Source organism: Myotis daubentonii, chromosome 1 (genome assembly GCF_963259705.1).
Source record: "Myotis daubentonii chromosome 1, mMyoDau2.1, whole genome shotgun sequence".
Classification (NCBI taxonomy): domain Eukaryota; kingdom Metazoa; phylum Chordata; class Mammalia; order Chiroptera; family Vespertilionidae; genus Myotis; species Myotis daubentonii.
This window is the reverse complement of record NC_081840.1, coordinates 18,774,167-18,793,334: the sequence shown is the minus strand read 5'-3', so window position 1 is coordinate 18,793,334 and position 19,168 is coordinate 18,774,167. Positions and strand designations below refer to the sequence as shown.

General features: G+C 38.3%; 1 protein-coding gene across 1 annotated transcript in view; it reads left to right on the top strand.

The window, feature by feature from the left end:
- The window catches only part of NRXN3 (neurexin 3), a 1,138,093-nt gene that overhangs the window by 145,376 nt on the left and 973,549 nt on the right, over positions 1–19,168 (top strand). The window contains exons 5-6 of the mRNA XM_059689087.1: positions 8,295–8,498; positions 14,768–14,794. Coding sequence (XP_059545070.1) covers positions 8,295–8,498; positions 14,768–14,794 — 231 coding nt within the window. The remainder of the gene's footprint in view (positions 1–8,294; positions 8,499–14,767; positions 14,795–19,168) is intronic.

The following is a 19,168-nucleotide window of genomic DNA, read 5'->3' as shown; positions in this document are numbered from 1 at the left end:
GTGGTACTGGGAATGGAATATGGGCCTCCTGACACCTCAGCTCTTTCTGTTGACCAATCCTACCTCTAATATGGAAGTAGGCTCACATGGAAGTTATGGGCCATCTTTAGACATCAGAAAAATTAAAACACACACAGCATTGATAGAGCATGCAGTGATATCAGACATTTGGATATTTTTATATTCATACTTCAGGGTTTTCCTTTTGATGGATATCTATCTATCATCTATCTAATTATCTATCTATCTATCTATTATCTATCTATCTATCTATCTATCTATCTATCTATCTATCTATCTATCTATCTATCTAATGCATCTTTGGATTCATTCTCCACCCTTCTCTATTTAGCTTTTCTCGCTGGAAGGTTATCCTATATGGATTGCATTAACATGTTCCGTTGTCCTCTGTATTTCAGTTGAGTTGCTCAGTGGGAAGCACCAAGGGAGAAGAAATGGAAGGATGAGAATGAGGTCTGGATATTTAATTTCCTGTCTCTCTCCCTGTAATGGTTACTACTGGCTCTGCCACTTGACATAAGGCCACTGCTCTTATGAGACATACATAGCTCGCTCTCTTTCTCTCTCTCTCTCTCTCCCTCATGGTTCTGGCAATTGATTGGCCTTCCCCTTACTCAATCAGGGCTAGTGATAGTGGTCTGCTCTTAACAGTTCTGAACACTGCATTACTCATTGAGGTTTCCCTATCCCTTACCTATACCTTTGTAAATCTTAACCTTTATTAAAATTTCACCAAATGGCAGAATTTGAGTGGATCATCTATTTCCCATTAGTATTGTGATTGATTCAGTGTTATTATTATGCATGCTACTGAAGGGGAAACTGAGGTCCAAGAATGTTTCACAATTAAATAACTTGCAGGTCTAAGATTCCATCAAATCTTCTAACTCCATACAGTGGCAGAAAGCACACTGAGCAATGATTCTGAATGGGAGGCTGACACATATGTTTCATTACAGCTATTCACTATACATATTTCTTGAATTGACTTAAAGAGTCAGAGAAATTCTCAGGGACCCACCACTGTTATTTATAAATGTTGTGTTTTAAAATTTCATAAAATTATACATTTCATAAACCAGGGTTCCTGTAACCCTGGTATCTGAAAGTACATATGTGCTTTTCTTAAAGTAAGATATGTCAATGAAAAATTTCATAATGATTTTAGAGTAGCCTAGTTGTTGGGGAATGAGAAGCCAGTATGACTTTATATAATGACAGCATTATGTTGAGACTATGAAAAGTTAGTTATTCTTGGCCTTATCCATGGGAGGGAAGACATGACCTCACATCAATTTTGTTGATTCTCTGGAACTGTTGGCTACTGTTGGGTCTGTTTGTAACTAGAGATTTATATTGCTCCTGCTATTGCAAGATACAGATTTAGAACCTGGCAGACATTTCTACATAGATTTGCACAGTGTTTAAGATCAGCCCAGTTTGGGAGAGGAAGCAACCTGTGTATTTTAACCCTAAGGTGAATACACCTAAGGAATGGGTTAGGCCAATAGCTGCATGAGTGAGCAGGAGGATGTCTTGCAGGTACAAAAAGAGGGTGAGAGAAGTGATTAATGACACTTTGCTTACAATGTTGAACATGAAGAGTATCTTCTCTCCATAGGAGATGGCTCATGCATGGATGGGGATATAGTACTGGGAATTCTGTTTGATATACTCAGTGAAGAATGAGAGCTGGCAAAGTCTACTGCATGAAAGTACATTGCTAATTGCTCATAGTACTGTATGGATGTAAATTGATCCTTTGCATTTGTTAGCAAAAGCACATCAATTGTGTTGTCTAGTACTTTTGTTTACCTTTTTCCTATTATGCTCTACCAACCTGGCTTTCTCCTTTAAGGCTATAGTAGATGTAAATAATGTCACTTTCTGTTATGTGTAGGCAAGAAAAATCTTTGTATCATTCACTTACTACAGTCCATTTTCCCTATAGTTTTACTTCTCTTCTTGATTAGGATTTCATCATATCTAATACAATATATGCTTATCCTAAGAATAAAGAACTATTAAGTTTTGATTATTTTCTGTTTCTTTGGTGTTAGATGTAATCATTTGATTATGGTAAGCAATGGGAAGATGTACGTAAATGTTACCTTCAAGAAACTTCCTTTTGCAAGTTAAAAAAAGAGAGTATACCAGCCAACTAATCACTAGCCCTAGAAAGAAAAGAGGCACAACTCAATATCATAAATCTCAAATGTAGGAGCAAGACACATGATTCTGAGGCAAAGCCAAGATGAATGGCCAAGCATAGTCAGGCTGCCAACTCTGCCTATGCTTTTCAGGTATAATATTGTCTAGTTGACAAAAATACTGAGAATTATCCCTAATATTTTATGGAGGGAACTAAATAGACTGAGTATATGTTCTTATCTGGTCTCACCTTTGAATAAAGAGTAGTGGAAATGGCTACATGAGGAAAATGCATGTAACAGAAACTGACAATAAGAATGACAATCAAAAGAGAATTTAGTAGGGTTAAATGGATCAGAAGTCTGAATGTATCTCCCTCCATTGCCTTGGGATGCACTCTCTAACCAGATGGGTGACTTCTGATATAGGACATTTAGCAAAGTTTCAGAAATAAGAACACCGTTTTTGTAGCTAAAGGAAGATCATAGACAATCTTGATTGAGCTCTTCATCTCCTCATTATCTTCCCATATTTCACCATCTCTATATGCCTGAAAATACTATTTCATTCTTTTAAGTTCAGTGACAAAATCAATATATACCTCAGTGTTGAGTAAACTATTGCACCTATGAGAGAATACTGGCATTGTACAAACTCAAGTACAACAAAGCAATGTCTGTAAAATTCTGCACAAAATAAAGTGTCATTCAAGAAATATATGAACTATGATAAAATTTAAATAAAAGACCACAAACATTCACAACCATAAACAAATTTTGGTAATATAACACTGGTGAGTTTTGTTTTTTTTTACAAAGATATTATTATAAAACACAAGCATTTAAAAAATGAAATAATTACTCAGAAATGGAGAAACTATGATGAAAGACTTAGTTAGAACAATGGCCACATTTAAATGTACAACAAATACATGATGGTTGTTCACATTTATATATAAAAAGCCAGTGAGCCGTAACGTTGTAACAACTGGAACAACCGGTTGCTATGATGCCCACTGTAGCCAGCAAACCACCCAATTGGGGTGGGGCCAGTGGCCAACCTCCCACAGCCCCTCCCCAGGCTGCCCCCACCCCCGCCTGATTGGACTTTCCCACCCTGATCAAGGGCAGGGCTGGCTGGCCAAAACCCCCTGCCATTGCCCCCTGCAGCCCCATCCCCAATCAGCCCACCCCACCATGATAGGCCCACAGCCCCTCTCCCTGGCCGGCCCAGCCCCTGATTGCACCCCCCACCCCAATAGGGGGCGGGTCGGCTGGCCAACCTCCTGCAGCCCCTCCCTCCACCCAGCCCCACCCCAGATCAGCACCCCTACCCCAATAAGGGGTAGGGATGGCTGGCCAACCACCCATGTCTCCTCCCCCAGGCTGCTGGCTCCTGATTGGCAACCACATTTGGGGGTGGGGCTGGCCGGCCCACCACCCACAGCACCTCCTCATGGCCTGCCCTGCTCCCAGTCGGTCCCCCAACCCCAATCGGGGGCAGGGCACTCTGGCCAATCGCCCGCGGCTCCTCCCTCCAGCTGGACCCCACCCATGCACGAATTCGTGCACTGGGCCTCTAGTAAATATAGAACAGTGTATACCTGTGTCAGATATCTCCAGAACTATCCTCCATCTGGATAATTCTCTGGAAGGATTCACAGAACCCAGTAACCTTTATATTCATGGTTGTGGTTTATTGCATCAAAAGTTACAGAGTAAAGGCAGCAATAGGAAAGGTACATGGAGTGAAGTTTGGAAGGAACCAGGCACAAGATCACAAAAGTCCTCTCCTCTCTCAGTTGAGTTCAACAGGAGGTACTTACTTTATCTAGTGATGTCATGTGATAGCACATGCAAAGTGTTGCCAACCAGGAAGTTCCCTAAACCCAGAGTCCAGGGATTTTACTGGGGACAAGATACATAGAGTATGTGTGTGACTGATTTCAGTAACTAGTGGCAGTGGTGGTAATGATGGGGAACAGTACTCAGACTTGCTATAATATGTTATCTAAAATGTTTAGTTTTCAACAGCAATTGTGAGACTTGTAAAGAAACAGGAAAATGTGATCCATTTATAGGAATAAATATAGCAATAGAAACTGCCTTTAAGGAAGCCAAGATGTTAAATTTAGCAGATAAAGACTACACAAAATATAAATGTTAAAATAATTAAGGACAATTTGCTTAAAGAATAATAGGAAAATAATAGAATAGTGACTCACCAAATAGAGAATATTAACACTCATATAAGGATGCACTCATTTATATACATTTCTACACATATCCATAGGGATACAAGTGGCCATTAATTTTGGAATGTATTTAAATTGAAGGCATTGAAATAAGCATTTCATGGCTCAATAAATACCCTAATATCTCTTAAAAAGGAGTGTCCATTATCTATGGGTCTATACAGTAGACGGCACCTAGTAATGATTAGTAGTACTCATAATTATACAAATAGAGCACTATAAATATTTATATATAGGGGGGTCTCACACACTTTGATTAATTATAAAGGCAGTGTTTATTAAAACATATTTCATTTTCAAAATTGAGCTATCAGCCTTTAACGCATACATACATTTTTGGGACACCCTGTATAACCATATATTATGTAGAAATGTATGTATTATCTGTGTGCATATAATTTTGTGTTCATAAATAATATAAAACTTTTTTGGTGTTGGATTTCTCTTTTTTATTTGTTTAAGGTATTACAAATGTTTAAGGTAGTACATATGTCTCCTTTTCCCCCATTGATCTCCCCATAGCCTCCCCTACCCCCCAGTACTTGCCCTCACCCCTGCACTGTCTTGCATCTACTGGTTGTGCTTACATGCATGCATAAAAGTCCTTCAGTTGATCTCTTACCCCACCCCAACCATACCCTACTTTCCCCCTGTAGTTTGACAGTCTGTTTGATGCTTCTTTGCCTCTATCTATTTTTGTTCAACAGTTTATAATGTTCTTTATATTCCACAAATGAGTGAGATCATGTGGTATTTTTCTTTCAATGACAAGCTTATTTCACTTAGCATAATGCTCTCCAGTTCCATCCATGCTATTGCAAATGGTAAGAATTCCTTCTTTTTTACAGCAGCATAGCATTCCATTGTGTAGATGTACCACAGTTTTCCAATCCACTTATCTGCTGATGGACATTTAGGCTGTTTTCAAATCTTAGCTATTGTAAATTGGGCTGCTATGAACATAGGAGTGCATATATCCTTTCTGATTGGTGTTTCTGTTTTCTTGGTATATATTCCTAGAAGTGGTATTACTGGGTCAAAGGGCAGTTCCATTTTTAATTGTTTTAGGGAATGCCATACTGTTTTCCATAGTGGCTGCTCCAGTCTGCATTCCCACCAACAGTGAAGGAGGGTTCCTTTTTCTCCGCATCCTCTCAGCACTTGTCATTTGTTGATTTGTTGATGATAGCCATTCTGACAGGTGTGAGATGGTATCTCATTATTGTTTTGATTTGCATCTCTTGAATGATTAGTGACTTTGAGCATGTTGTAATATGTCTCTTGGCTTTCTGAATGTCCTCTTTCAAAGTGTCTATTTAGGTCCTTTGCCCATTTTTTGATTGGATTGTTTATCTTCCTTTTATTAAGTTGTATGAGTTCCCTGTAAATGTTGGAAATTAAACCCTTATCAGAGATAACATTGGCAAATATGTTCTCCCATGCACTGGGCTTTCTTGTTGTTTTGTTGATGGTTTATTTTGCATAAATAATATACAACTTTAAATAACTGTATCTATGTATGTATTTGTGTATATGCATGCACAGAAACACATATATTACATATATGTGTTTATATATTACACACACACACACACACACACGGACTCCACACTCTACCAGAAAGCACTAAAGATGGGCTTTGGGTCCTTAGGAAATATGCTGTGTTCCTAGCATAGCTCTCTGACAATTTGTTAGAAAGGTTAAATATATAGCCATGAGAATCAGACTGCCTGTGTTCAATTCCCACCTCTGCCATTAGTTAGCTGTGTGACCTGGCATCTGTAAAACACAGTAGTAATATTGTTTTCTTCACAGTGCTCCTGTGAGGAGTAATTGTCTTCTTAATGCATGTAAAGTCCTAGACAGCACAAGGCAAACAGTGCTCAATGAATTTTAGCTATCATTATTGATCTTCTTGTGATTCTGTCCTTTCAGGAAATGAAACAGTTTTTTGTGTTTTTGTTTTTTCAAATCTGGAGCATGTGAAAAATTTAGATTATGCTTCTCACCTAAGAACCGAGCTTCATCATAACTTCTTTTATTGTGATGGTGTCTACAACTGTCGCACCTTTATTTGTGATCTCCTTAGAGTTTTCAAATTGTAACGTATATCTATTAGCATGTTGTGGGTATTAATGGAGTGATGACTGCTTCCCAGGAATGATCAGGTGCATTTATTTTGCCTTTCATGGACTTTTGTGTGTTATGTAAATAAGGTGGGCTTATGGTGATGGCACATACTATTTTGAGAACCTTCTATGTAATCTGCCTGGGCTCTTCCTGTTTTGATTCCACTTATGCATGAGGACAGAAGACGTTGGTCTCTTTTGTTCTCTTTTACGTCCTCAACATCTAAAAGTGTGCCTGGTACACTTATGAACACATTGTAGTATCTCATAATCTAAAACCATTCATTTAATTTCCAGTATCTACCAAAGTCCATTGTTATTATTCCAATCTCAAGCTACACTTATAATTACTTATCAAAATATGCTGGATGCTTCTGTTAAATTGAATAATTTATTATCTGAGCATCCTACTGTCTTTTATGTGTATAGAGGTGCTATTTTATCTACCTATTAAACCTAATGCCATTGCTTCTTTCATATAAACCCACCCATCTCCCAAGATCAGCTCAGACTCTCCCCACCTTCTCTCCTCACCTGTATGCCAGAGCCTCTCTTTCCTAAAGGCCACTGTCATTGATATATCTTTCCCGTGTCATTTAACAATTTTTATATTCTAGCACAGTTATTTGTGTCTGCCACATCTCTCTTCAGAACAGGAACTTTGTCACACTTTTGTGCTTGTAGGTAGATAGCAAGTATTTGGCAGCAGCAAATGTTTAATAAGGACTTACTCAATGCCTGATACTGAGCCCAGTGACAGATTGGCTCCATAGGAAAGTGAGTAACAGCCTCTTTCTTTGTTCTCTAAGAATGTTTGCTAAATGAATGATTAAACAAGTGAATGAGCACCATGCTGCTGCAGAACAGACCCTGGACTTAGTGTTGGATCTACTGGGTTAAAATCCAGGCTGTGTGACTTGGAGATGATAACTTTCCCCTCTAAGAGCCTTGGTATCTTGTTTGAAAGTAGGAATAATAAATACACATTGTCGCATTAATTGACATAACATATTGGGGGGCAGTGAAGGGAGCTTATAGCCAAAGTGTTTAGATTGCAGAAGGTATCTAATAAAAGTGAGTTTGTTTCTTCATTAAGAAGTGCTATTTGAATAACAGGAAAATGACTGGTTTTCAAGGGTGTCATTAGCTCAACTTTATCAATTTTCTTTGAATGAACCAAACAAATTTTTTTCTTTTCATGAGTTTATTGAGATGGAAGAAGCATATTCTTACACTGTCTAGCCACTAGGGATGTTAGGGGGCCAGGCTGTGTTCCTGCTCTTTCCTTCTTCTAGAAGTTCTCCAGTAAATAGTATCTGTTTGCTGTCGTGGTTATAAACAGCTACTCTCCTCTTATTCCACATTAAATACTTACAGGAGTCTAAGTTTTGTTTAATGTACTTTATTTTATCTACAGCATACAGAACTATACTTACTACTATTTGTGGGGACACTTTCACTTTTGCAAAATGCCTTCATATCCATTATTTCATTCAGTACCCATGACAAATCTGTGAGCTTAGTAGGGCAGGGACCAGTGCCATCAAGCCTTTTCCAAATGAGGTCATAGAACCTCAGAGTTTAAGTGGTCTACAGAAGGTCACGTAGCTTAGAAATGGCAATGGAGGTCTAGCAACCTGACTACAGATTTACTGTCATCTCCATCCTCCTTTGCTTATGCTGAAAGCAAGGGGAAACTCCCCTTTTCATCCTAATGATCTCTTCCTTCTTCTTTGCAGAGGCTTCCATCTTGAGCTACGATGGCAGCATGTACATGAAGATCATCATGCCCATGGTCATGCACACCGAGGCTGAGGACGTGTCCTTCCGCTTCATGTCCCAGCGTGCTTATGGGCTGCTGGTGGCCACAACCTCCAGGGACTCTGCTGACACCCTGCGTTTGGAGCTGGATGGGGGACGTGTCAAGCTCATGGTTAACTTAGGTATCGTATGAAGTACCCTCTGCCATTCTGTTTGGGCTTGTCTTCCCTTTCCTTTCTGATTTTCATTGATTTGATTGAATTCTTTGTTTGTTTCTTGAAAGTTAGCTGCTCACTTCTTGTTTAATAGACCAAGGATAAAATCCAACAGCAACAAACACCTTTTCCTTGTTTCTGCATGAGGTTTTGATGTCAATTTCTGGTTTCTGAAAATAGTGGTGGTTTTATTTTTATTTCTTTATTTTTATTTTTTTTTATTTTTACTAGATTATTTGTTTTCTAAGTTTCCTTTCTTGGTTTTATGGAACTGTTTAGCTTTGTGTAAAACACGCTACTTTGGTCCATCTTTTGATCAATCACATTCTCATTAAGTCCAACTCCTTGGTCACCACTCAAAACAGTCAAAGCTGAGGGCAGGGATAGGGCAGGAAATGGAGGCAAAATGGGAGGGTGGGCTTGGAGAGAACTAAGCTGTGTGCATAGGATGATAAATGCATCGTTTCTACCTCCAGAGTGACTATTCAGATGGAGAATTCTGGTGGCCGTGATGACCCTAGTATCACCTTATACTTTCTCCTAGTAGAGAGCTCAAGTCAAGTTCTTTCCATTGTCCTGTTGGGGAAATAATCCCATATGTTTTGAGTCTCTGACATGTAGAAGGAGAATGTTGCTTCTGATATGTATCCCTGTCTTCCTTCCAGACATTCTAATCCAACGTTCAGCAGTAATTTTTATAAAGTGTTACCTTACACTGTTACTCACCAATTACTCTGATCTCCTCAGATAATACATACCCATTTTTTCTTAATATTGAAAAATTGTCATAATATAAAACTTATAGCCTTATTTGGAGATGATCTGTTCTACTGTAATTACTTATAACACATACTTTTCAGATTTCCCTGCTATGGCCTCACTTTCTCTCCTGCTTCTATTTTCTTGACTGACCTTCTATGGAGAATTGGACCTGTGGATTTTTGAAGAAAAAAAATCAAGCCTTTATTGCTGCTGATTCTACTCAGTATAAAGTTCATGCCATGTTGACAGGATTAGTGCTAGAGCTGAGCCCAGACCTTCTGAGCCTGGGTTTGTTTGGGTAGGTAGAATATGTTTGGGTCCAGAGCTCCTTTAAAGATACTTCAGCAGAATGGCTTGTCAGAGGCATGGAGAAGACATGGTAGATGAATGTATCTGATGCAAGGCCACATAAAACCTTAGATGCCTGGTGGAAAGGGGGTTTTCAGTTCATACTAGTCAGGTCAATTGGCCACCCTTGGAAGATGTCTATGCTAACAATCGAAAAACCTCTAGGATACAGACGACTGTTTTGAGCAGTGGCTTGTTTAGTTATGTCTTTTTATTTCTTCCAATGTGCAGCTTTTTCAACACTATGCCTTTCTCCTTGTCCAACCTCATTTGATTTGGTTGTGTGTCTCTTGGTTTTTCTTTTGTTTGTGTCCATGTGTGTTTGGTTATTTTGTTTCCTCTTTTGCTGGATCTTGGTTATGTTCTTGAGTTTCCAATCCTCCCCACCATCAGCCATGGTAAATCAAAAGATGGTATTCAACCCTTCAAAGGCCCAAAGCCTGCGGCCCGCATAGCAAACAGCCTTGAGAACAGAGCGTACTGAGCAGCCTGCAGGGGCTGGCATACCCCTGTCCCTTTCACCCTCCTTTCCCATTCTCCCTACCTTCTACAAACCAGCAGAGTGTATTACCTAAAACTAACAACCATTACAGATTGTTTACTCTGAAAAACAGCAAAAGAAATTAAAAACAACAACAACAATAACAACTAACAAAACCACACAAACTAAAAAAAAAATAAATAAACCAAATATAACCTTCAAATAGTTCATGGAAAAACACAATGGAGAACATTTTAACTCTGCACTTATTTCAAGTAGGAGAGAGCCGTAGATATAAGAATGATTCAGCCCCTTGGGGCTCTGGGGAAATGCACATTGGCCTTTAAGCCAACATTTTTTTTTTCTTTTTAAATGTTGTTTTGTAAATATTAGACGGCCAACTATGATGGGTCTCATGCATTAGAACAAAGAGTGGGAGGTGGGAGTAGATAAAAGGGGATGAGGAAGGAGATGGACACACACACAATTAGTCATAGAGCCCATGTGTATTCCTAGAAGCATTATTTTTCTATTTTAAACTCTCACTAAAATCTGGGAGTTGTGCTTTTTGGACAGACTTTGCTCTTGCCTCCTTTAGGAACAGGGTCAAGTCCAGCTCCTTCTCAGTTTAGACCTAGTACTCAAAAGAGAGTCAGCCCCTCCCTAGAGAGCACTGTGTTTCTCCTATAGCAATGGCGAGTGCTTTCTTCTCTGAAGGGGATGGTTTACCACAGTGACTGGTTTGAATTTATTTAACTTTCTTTCAAACCTAACAAAAAAACTGACCTTACATTTCTTGAATTTGTCTATATACAACTCTTCATATTCATGCTTGGTTTGAGGGTTCTCCTTCAACCCCCTCCCCAAAATATCCCCCTTCATAGATGTTCTCTTTCTCATGAACTCATATTGCCCTTTGCTTGGTTATAGAATACATCTTCAAGCAGAGTTTGCACCCTCAATCATTCCCCAAGAACTGCAAATGATTGCTTCCTTCCCTCACTCCATTTAAACTGTGGCTCTGTTTGAGCACAGATGTAAGTGATATTGCAATTTATTTAAAATTGTCCACACATCTAAGCTACATAAAAGTCTAGTATATCTCTAATGGAATATATTTTCTAATGTCAAGCTGAGTAGACTTTTCTAAGGGCATTATTTTCTGAAGCTAGGCAGTTGTGGTAGTAGTAGCCATGAGAAGTGTCCTACAACACTCAGCACATTTTTAAAAATTGTTAGCTATTGATCAATTATATTTTGATACCTTAAAACTAAACTATATATTAAAACAATTTTATTATTACAATATTTTCAATATTTTAAAAATACCTTGTAATGTTTTAACTTTTTAAGATTTTTTTATTATTATTATTGATTTCAGAAAGAGGAAGGGAGAGGGAGAGATAGAAACATCAATGATGAGAAAGAATCACTGATTGGCTGCCTCCTGCATGCCCCTTACTAGTAATCGAGTCTGAAACCCTGGCATGTGCCCTGACCAGGAATTGAACCGTGACCTCCTGGTTCATGGGTTGAAGCTCAACCATTAATCCATACTGGCTGGGAAAACCTTGTCTTATTTTAATTTCACAATAACCTTGTGAGATAAATCAAGAAAGCATTTTTGTGCTTAGTTTTATAAATGTGAAACAAATAAATATATAACTTTTCAAAGATCACATCAAATGTTGGTAGCAGACCTAGGACTAGAACCTGTGTTTCTACACTGCTAGACTAGCATGGGTTTTCTGTTACCTCAACAGATCAATATTGTGGATCAATGATAGGACAGTCTTAATGATATCTAATGGCTTTTTATGATGGCCACCCTTTAAAAATGCATACAGGAATCTCTTTATTTCCTAGTAGCTGGCTTAAATTGAGCCAAACAGAAAAAAAACAAACACAAACAAACAAACAAAAAAACGCCAGCAACATTCAATATTGATGCAGCCTCTTTCGTGGTCCTTTGGAATCCTCAGCAGAGTGCTGGGAATACTTTTTCAGTGGTGGAGGCTCTTAGGGAATGTGATGCAGTTTGGTTAATTGCATTCAAATTCTCCAGATGTTCTCTCTCTGGAAACTGGACTTGCTGACTACAGTTTTCTATATGCATCACCGAAGACATACAACTCCTAGGAACATTCATCTCTTCCATGCTCAACCAAAACTTTTCAATATAGAAAATGATTATTTCTCCTCATTTACTAAAATAAAATGAAAAACTAAATTAAACAAAATGAGCAACACACACACACACACACACACACACACACGCACACACACACACACACACACCACTCAAACACCATGTCAAGGCTAAGTTAGAGAGAGAACTTTGCTACTAAAGAAAGATCTAAAGGAAATGTCTTCCCAAGAGAATTTCCCTGATTCATTTTTCATTAAAAATAGATCCTTGCTATTAAGGCCACCCTTTCAGAGTCTATGAACAGGGGACTGCGATAGCTTTTTCTACTCAAACCACTTTTTCTTTAGGTAAAGTAATAATTCTTCACTTCTTGACTTAAAATAACTAATTGCCTGCCATCTTGAAAGCTCCAAGTCCTCACATTGGTTTAAAGACACCGTTCAGTTCAGGGAACCATTTGGGTGAACCTATAAGGATGAGCCCAACCCAACTTCCCTTTCTAGACCAGGTAGTCTAAGAATAAAATGCTCAGCTACACAGAAAAAAAAAAGAAAATCACTCCTTGTTTACAATTCTTGGGTTTGTTGCTTTAGGCTCACTCTCTCTCCTCTCTCTTTATCATTCCCTGTTTCCCCTCTCTTCTTAATACATCAAGAAGGGGGCATTTCTGGCTTTGGGTGATGGTTAGAGCAACCAGTAGCTGAAGCCTCACCCTTTCCTCCCTACCTGCCCTCTCCCTTCCCAGTCTTCACCAGGGGCATGGCCTCCTCTGCCTGGTGATCGTACCAGTTGCTCCAGGGCTGTTTGCTCCCACTTTTCTGTTGCGGTTGACGACACATGACAAACCTAACCGCACGAAACCAAACCCAGATTTTTCTCAACAGATGTTCTGACCAACAAATAAGCTTCCAGCCTCCCTCTTAAGAATGATTGGGTGTTAGAAATTGCTCCTGTTTGAATTTCACACAGTTTCACTCTTCCCTGTCCTTTGCCACTGTCTTCTTTTTAACTTGCTCCCTTAAAATGGTTTGAGAAATTCACATGGTGGCATAATCCTCAACAAGTCCTCTATAATTATTGGGTCAACCTTCAGCAGGAGAAGAGTACCATTTCTAACTGTAGTTTTCCCTTTAACTTTCTTCCTTTTTTTGTCATGTTACTTCTACCTTTAAATATATGATTTTAAACAAATTATTATTGGAATTCCACTATCATAAACCAAACTTAGTTTCAGCTGGGCAGCTTGGTAACAATTAACCTGAGATATTTCTGTAACAATCCTGCCCGGTCCTCTGCTAATATCCATTGACTCCACTCAAGACCTCTGATGCTGTGAGTCCATGACTCTGAACATATATTAATAAAAGGATAGATTCTCTGAACTCTGGCATGGAAGACCTTGTATGATTACCAGCAATGAAAAATTAGCCACTCCTTTTCCCCCTGGATTTCCCATTAAAAAAACACAAACAAACATAAAAGCAAAGACTTTTCTCTCTTTAAGATGCAGAATCACAGGGTGAAATAGGTAGGATGTCAAAGGTGTCCAAGGCCTCCTCCCCATGTACCTGTCTCGCCTTCTCCTTGAATGCTGTAGGCACTTGATTCAGTCTGAGCATTCGGGCAGGAAGACAGAGATAGGCTTCATGAGTGGGTTGGTCTGGGAGCCTTTGAAACCAGAACAGTCAATTGTGATAACATCATTCAGCTCATTTTCCCCTACACCCAACCCACTTCTCTAAAATCTGGGATGGGTGTTTGTGCGGTTAGCGGTTTGCAAGTGGCCATTTTATGACAGGAAATGACCAGGTGGTGTTAACCCTTTCCTTAACTCTAAGGATAATGGCAAGTCTGCCTTTGCAAAATTTTGTAGCATTTGGGGCCTGACCTAAGGAGAGGGTGGAGGGAATTTGCTTTTAGAAAAAGAGAAAGGGTTAAATACTGCACTGAGAAACTTCATGGACTGATTTTTTAAAATGATACAAAGTGTCAGATTGGCAATATATCTTTGGAATTCTAATACAAAAATTGTGTTTATGCTACTTTTTAGATAAATTTTTTAAAAAAATAAATTGTAGATGGACATAGCATATAGCCTGCATTTGGTGGGGAAATCTTTGAGTAATTTTCCAAGTTTAACAAAATTATTATTTCAAAGTCCAGGTTTAAAATACTTTATCTTAATAAAAGAATAGGATTGGGGGGAAACACATACTCGATGTCTATTGTGGATATATATGTATACCAGTATATATCTCTATACATATGTGTATATATATATGTGTGTGTGTGTATATATATATGTATCCAACTTTACTAAATAATATACTGTACATATACACCCACCCTTAAACTTGTGCATACTGTATTTATATAAAATGGCCACATTTCTTGCGTGTGTCTGTCCCCGGAAGGGTGGACTGATTGTTTTTGGATGTCTGCAGCTGTTACCTTGAAGGATGCAATTTCATCTTTCATTTATTTTTCCCCATCTAGACTGTATCAGGATAAACTGTAACTCCAGTAAGTTTTCCCTCAAGTTTCATTTTGTTCTTTAAAAAAAGCAAAGAAAAACTGACTTTATTTTGTTTACTGTTTTATGAGCTGTTTTTGATTTGAATTATTTTATTTTTTACTATGGAATGGGGGGAACTGGGGTGATGGCAAGGGCCGTGGGTGTGGTTTCTGAATTGGGTCAGGTCCTGTCTTCTTTCCTTGCATTTGCTCTATATGCAGAAAAGGAGGAAAGGGCACCTGATAATGAAATAACTTGAAAAAGAATTGAAATGGTAATTTGTTGTTCAGGGAGAAAAAACCCTGGGGTGTGTGTGGGGGGGATCATGCAAAAAGCCTTAGAGCAACCAAAATGCACTTCTCCACTACAAAAAGCTTCAGAAAATAAAAGCAAAATTCATGACCCAGAAGGTGGATGCCAACTCTGACATTTCTTTTCTGGCATTTATCACCATAGGGTTTTTGTTTGTTTGTTTGTTTGTTTGTTTGTTTTACTTTAGGTTTTGTGTCTGCTCTATAGGAGGATGGGCAAAACATAGTTCTGGGTGATAATGCAACATTTTAACTGAAGGCTTGAAACACATTCTGGTTCTTCAGAATGAAGAATTGCAGCCTATTATTTTTACTTTATCCCATTCAAACAGTTCAGTTCTTGAACAAGGGTCATGATATAGTGAAGGCTGAACACTGTTCATGCATTTCTGCCTCTGCCTAGAAATGAGCAGTAACTGGAGTCAATGAGGTAGGGGAATCCGAAGAGAAAGAGAAAGATGAGTACGAGGGAAAGGATAGGCCTAGATGATAAAAGGAAGAAATGAATATGCTTTGAGTCCTATAACATATTATATTAATTACAGTAGTTAAATAACTTACTAACTAGTGTAATTAGGGTGATGAGCTGTAACAAACATCCCAAAATTTCAATGGTTCAACAAAAGAACGTTTATTTCTTATTCAGGCAAAGTCCAATGCAAATTGGGGAGGTCTTCTTCTTCAAAGAAGTAATTCTTTTATGAGCTGGGCCCACCACTTTGGAGATCTTTACTTCCAGTTGCATCCATAGGGAAGAGTGATCTTCGATGGTTATGCAGTATGTCATATTGCCTTGCCTAGAAGTGACGTACATCAGTTCTGCACATACTTTATTTGTCAGACATGACTTCTTCCTAAATGCAAAGGAAGCTGGGAAATGTAGTCTTCCTGTTGTCCCAGGAGGAGAAAATTGGATTGGTTGAGAATTTACCACACATAAGTCTCAGCATCATCTCTACATTGTTTGCTTCTTTCTATGCCTGGGTCTTTTTATAAGGAAAAAACTCAGTAAAGGAAATACTCAACTTCTACATTTCATTTACTTGTATATTCCATCAAATTAAATATTCTACAAGTGCTAACTAGTTTAACCTTTTTGGGGAGATGTATTTTCAGGATGACAAAGTAATAAATCCTTATCCACTTGTTTTCTTTTGCAAATGTTCCATATAAATTAACAAAAATGAAGAAATGTAAAAAAGAATCTAGGTACAACCACTTCCTAAAGCAGAATGCTTTATGTTTGTTTTACTGTCACTTTCAGTTAAATTAAGCAATGTCCTTTTTTGCTGTTTTTAAAATGTTTCTAATTAGCCAGACATTCCTCATGGTATTTAGATCATTAAAAGCCTAATTGAAACATTCTTTTTCTCCAAAGACTTTTGGAGAATTTTCTCTTCTTAAAGTAGCTTTATTGAGGTATGATTTTCATACCACAAATTCATCAATTACAAGCCTACAATTCAATGACTTTTATTACATTTATAGAGTTGTCCAACATCACCACGATAGCATTTTTAGAACATTTTTATAGTTCCCCTCAAATCTCCCTTAAGTCAATTTGCAGCTAATCCCTACTTATACCCTTAGCCTTTGACAATTATAGAACTGCTTTTGTATTTATAAATTTGCCTTTTCTAAACACTTCATATAAATGGAATATTATAATATGTAGTCATTTGTGTCTCGTTTCTTAAAAATTATAGCATATCTACAGCAAGCTTTCTCTTTTCCTTTTGCATTAGTTTCCAGTAGGAAATAAGCTGGGAGGGGAGCATGAAGGTAAAATAAACTCATCCAATGTTGAATCTGACATCTTCAGAGACTTATATGCAGAACAGACATGCATATATGAGGGAGTTATTTGATCAGGATATCAGGTCTTGTTTTTGTGCTCTAGCCACACTTTATCTTGCAATTCATTCCACAGATTCCATCAGATCAGCCATGGAAATCATCATTAGACAAGTTCCAGAGTTCTTTCTCCCAGGGAGATAGTGACTCTTCTCTAGAACACAGATACCAGCAGGTTTTCTGGACCTGAATTTTCTATTCAGAGCCACCAAAAGCAGCCCTGGGAGGAACTATGTCAGCAAAGATGTATTCCCAACTTTGATGATAGTGTAGAAAGTGTATAACTGGTGTTAATGCAATATTTAGGTAAAGAGCCGAGATTGGACTTTGAAAATCAATATTGAATTCTCATTATAAGCCTTTAACATTCTCAGGAAGTTACTGTTTCTGAAAGCATCAGGGAACAAATCCATAGCGTCCACTGTTTGAGTGGTTGAATGGAAATGAAATAAAATGAGACACGAGTCCTTTAAACTAATGTAAGACCTTTAATGTTGAGGTATGTACATATAACCAGGGTCATATTGTAGAGTCACAAAGTAAAGGATACATGTTCTTGAAGTCAATTTTAATTGTTGATTTGGTCTGAAAACTTGAATTGACCCCCAAAGTGACATAGTATACAGAAGAATGCAAATAAGCATGAATCTCATTTAACTTGTATTTTAAGAGGCAATGTAAAAATTCAGATATCCTTTTTATTGTGTATTCCTGCCATTATTTGCACTTGAGTGGAAAAGTTTGAAAGAACTATGCAACTAAATTATGAGAGAAAACAGGTACAGGTGATTAGAACTCTTAATTCTCTTCTCATGGACTCATTAGAATTCATAGTTCAACCTGTTACAGAATCTCAGGTTGTTTAGAAGAGGTATGCATACCCTTCCTCATATGTCATGTTTCATTGTGAGAGTTCAAGAAATAAGATCGCTTCGCAGCCTAAATTCAAGTAGGAGGGGATTTTCTCTTACCCTCGGCTTTGTCTCCAGCTGTCCTTTTCATAGAAGTCACGGGTGTTATAGCTCACGTTTTACAGCAGCGCTGCTTTTTCCCTGGAAGGGACGTACTGAATTAAGCTTTAACCAAGTTTGAATATAGGTTCATGAACTTTTCCAGTAGTTTTTTTTTTTTTTTTTTTGAATGCCCGTCCTCCAGAAAGTCAGGTAAAACACTGAATGACATCATCTGTTTTCCCCCTGTTTATCTGCTGCAAAATGCTGTTTGTTCATGTAAATGGCTGTTTTCAAGAGTTTGTGTGCCAGTCTTTTTTAATGGAGAGAAGATCATGGGAAAGAAGGATGACGTTACAGCATGAAGAGTAAGCAACTGGCCATGACAGAGGGCAGCGGCCTTGAGGCTAAGGCCTCCTCTGCTGACTTTGTGGGCTGGCCCTGTCTGTGACTACGGCCCAGCTATGTGCCCACTAAGGCTTTCCAAGCACCAGAAACACTTTTCTAATCAGCTTCTCTGCTTTTCTCCCTTCTTTTCCCCCCATACTTTGTCTTTCTCTATAATATCTATGATATACTTATTATTATTCGTTCCAAACTTCACTACCGCTGCTTACCAAATCCTCCAGGCATATCACACTATACATTCTTCTCTGGCTACTAACACCAAACATATATTAGAAGTGTGCAAATTGAGGTCTTTGGTTGAATCAGGGATGTTGTTGGATTTGATTTCTCTGGTAAGAATATTTAGAAATGTGTAATAGGAAATTTCCAGGTTAGAACTTTTAAATGGCAAGAGAGCAGCAGAGTTGGCAGTCACCATGGTGATTGAACTCCAGGGAGACCTGGGACACTGCTAAAGAAAAAAGGGCTGCTTTCTGGAGAGTTTCTGGAGGATATCACCTGTTCCTTTGGTTCTGAGGTGGGCAGTGCCCTAGGAGGCATGCAATTCTGAAAACAAGTATGAACTTCTTGTTGGTCTCATGGGTGTTTGCTTAAGTGAAAGTCTGTAAAATGGTTTGTTTTCTCTCCCCTTGTCTGACTGTGACCCTGCCCCATGATTTTCTAGCCCCTACTTTATTATTTCCCTTTCAAGCTGTGGGCAGTATGGCTTGAATGAGTACAGTGAACTCATTTTAATTAAATGAGTATAGCATGAATGAATACAATGAACACATATTAATGAATATCAATTTCCCCTTTTTCACAATCTTTCCATACTCTCAATGATTAATTCCTCAGTGTATGGCCATTTTCTCAATAT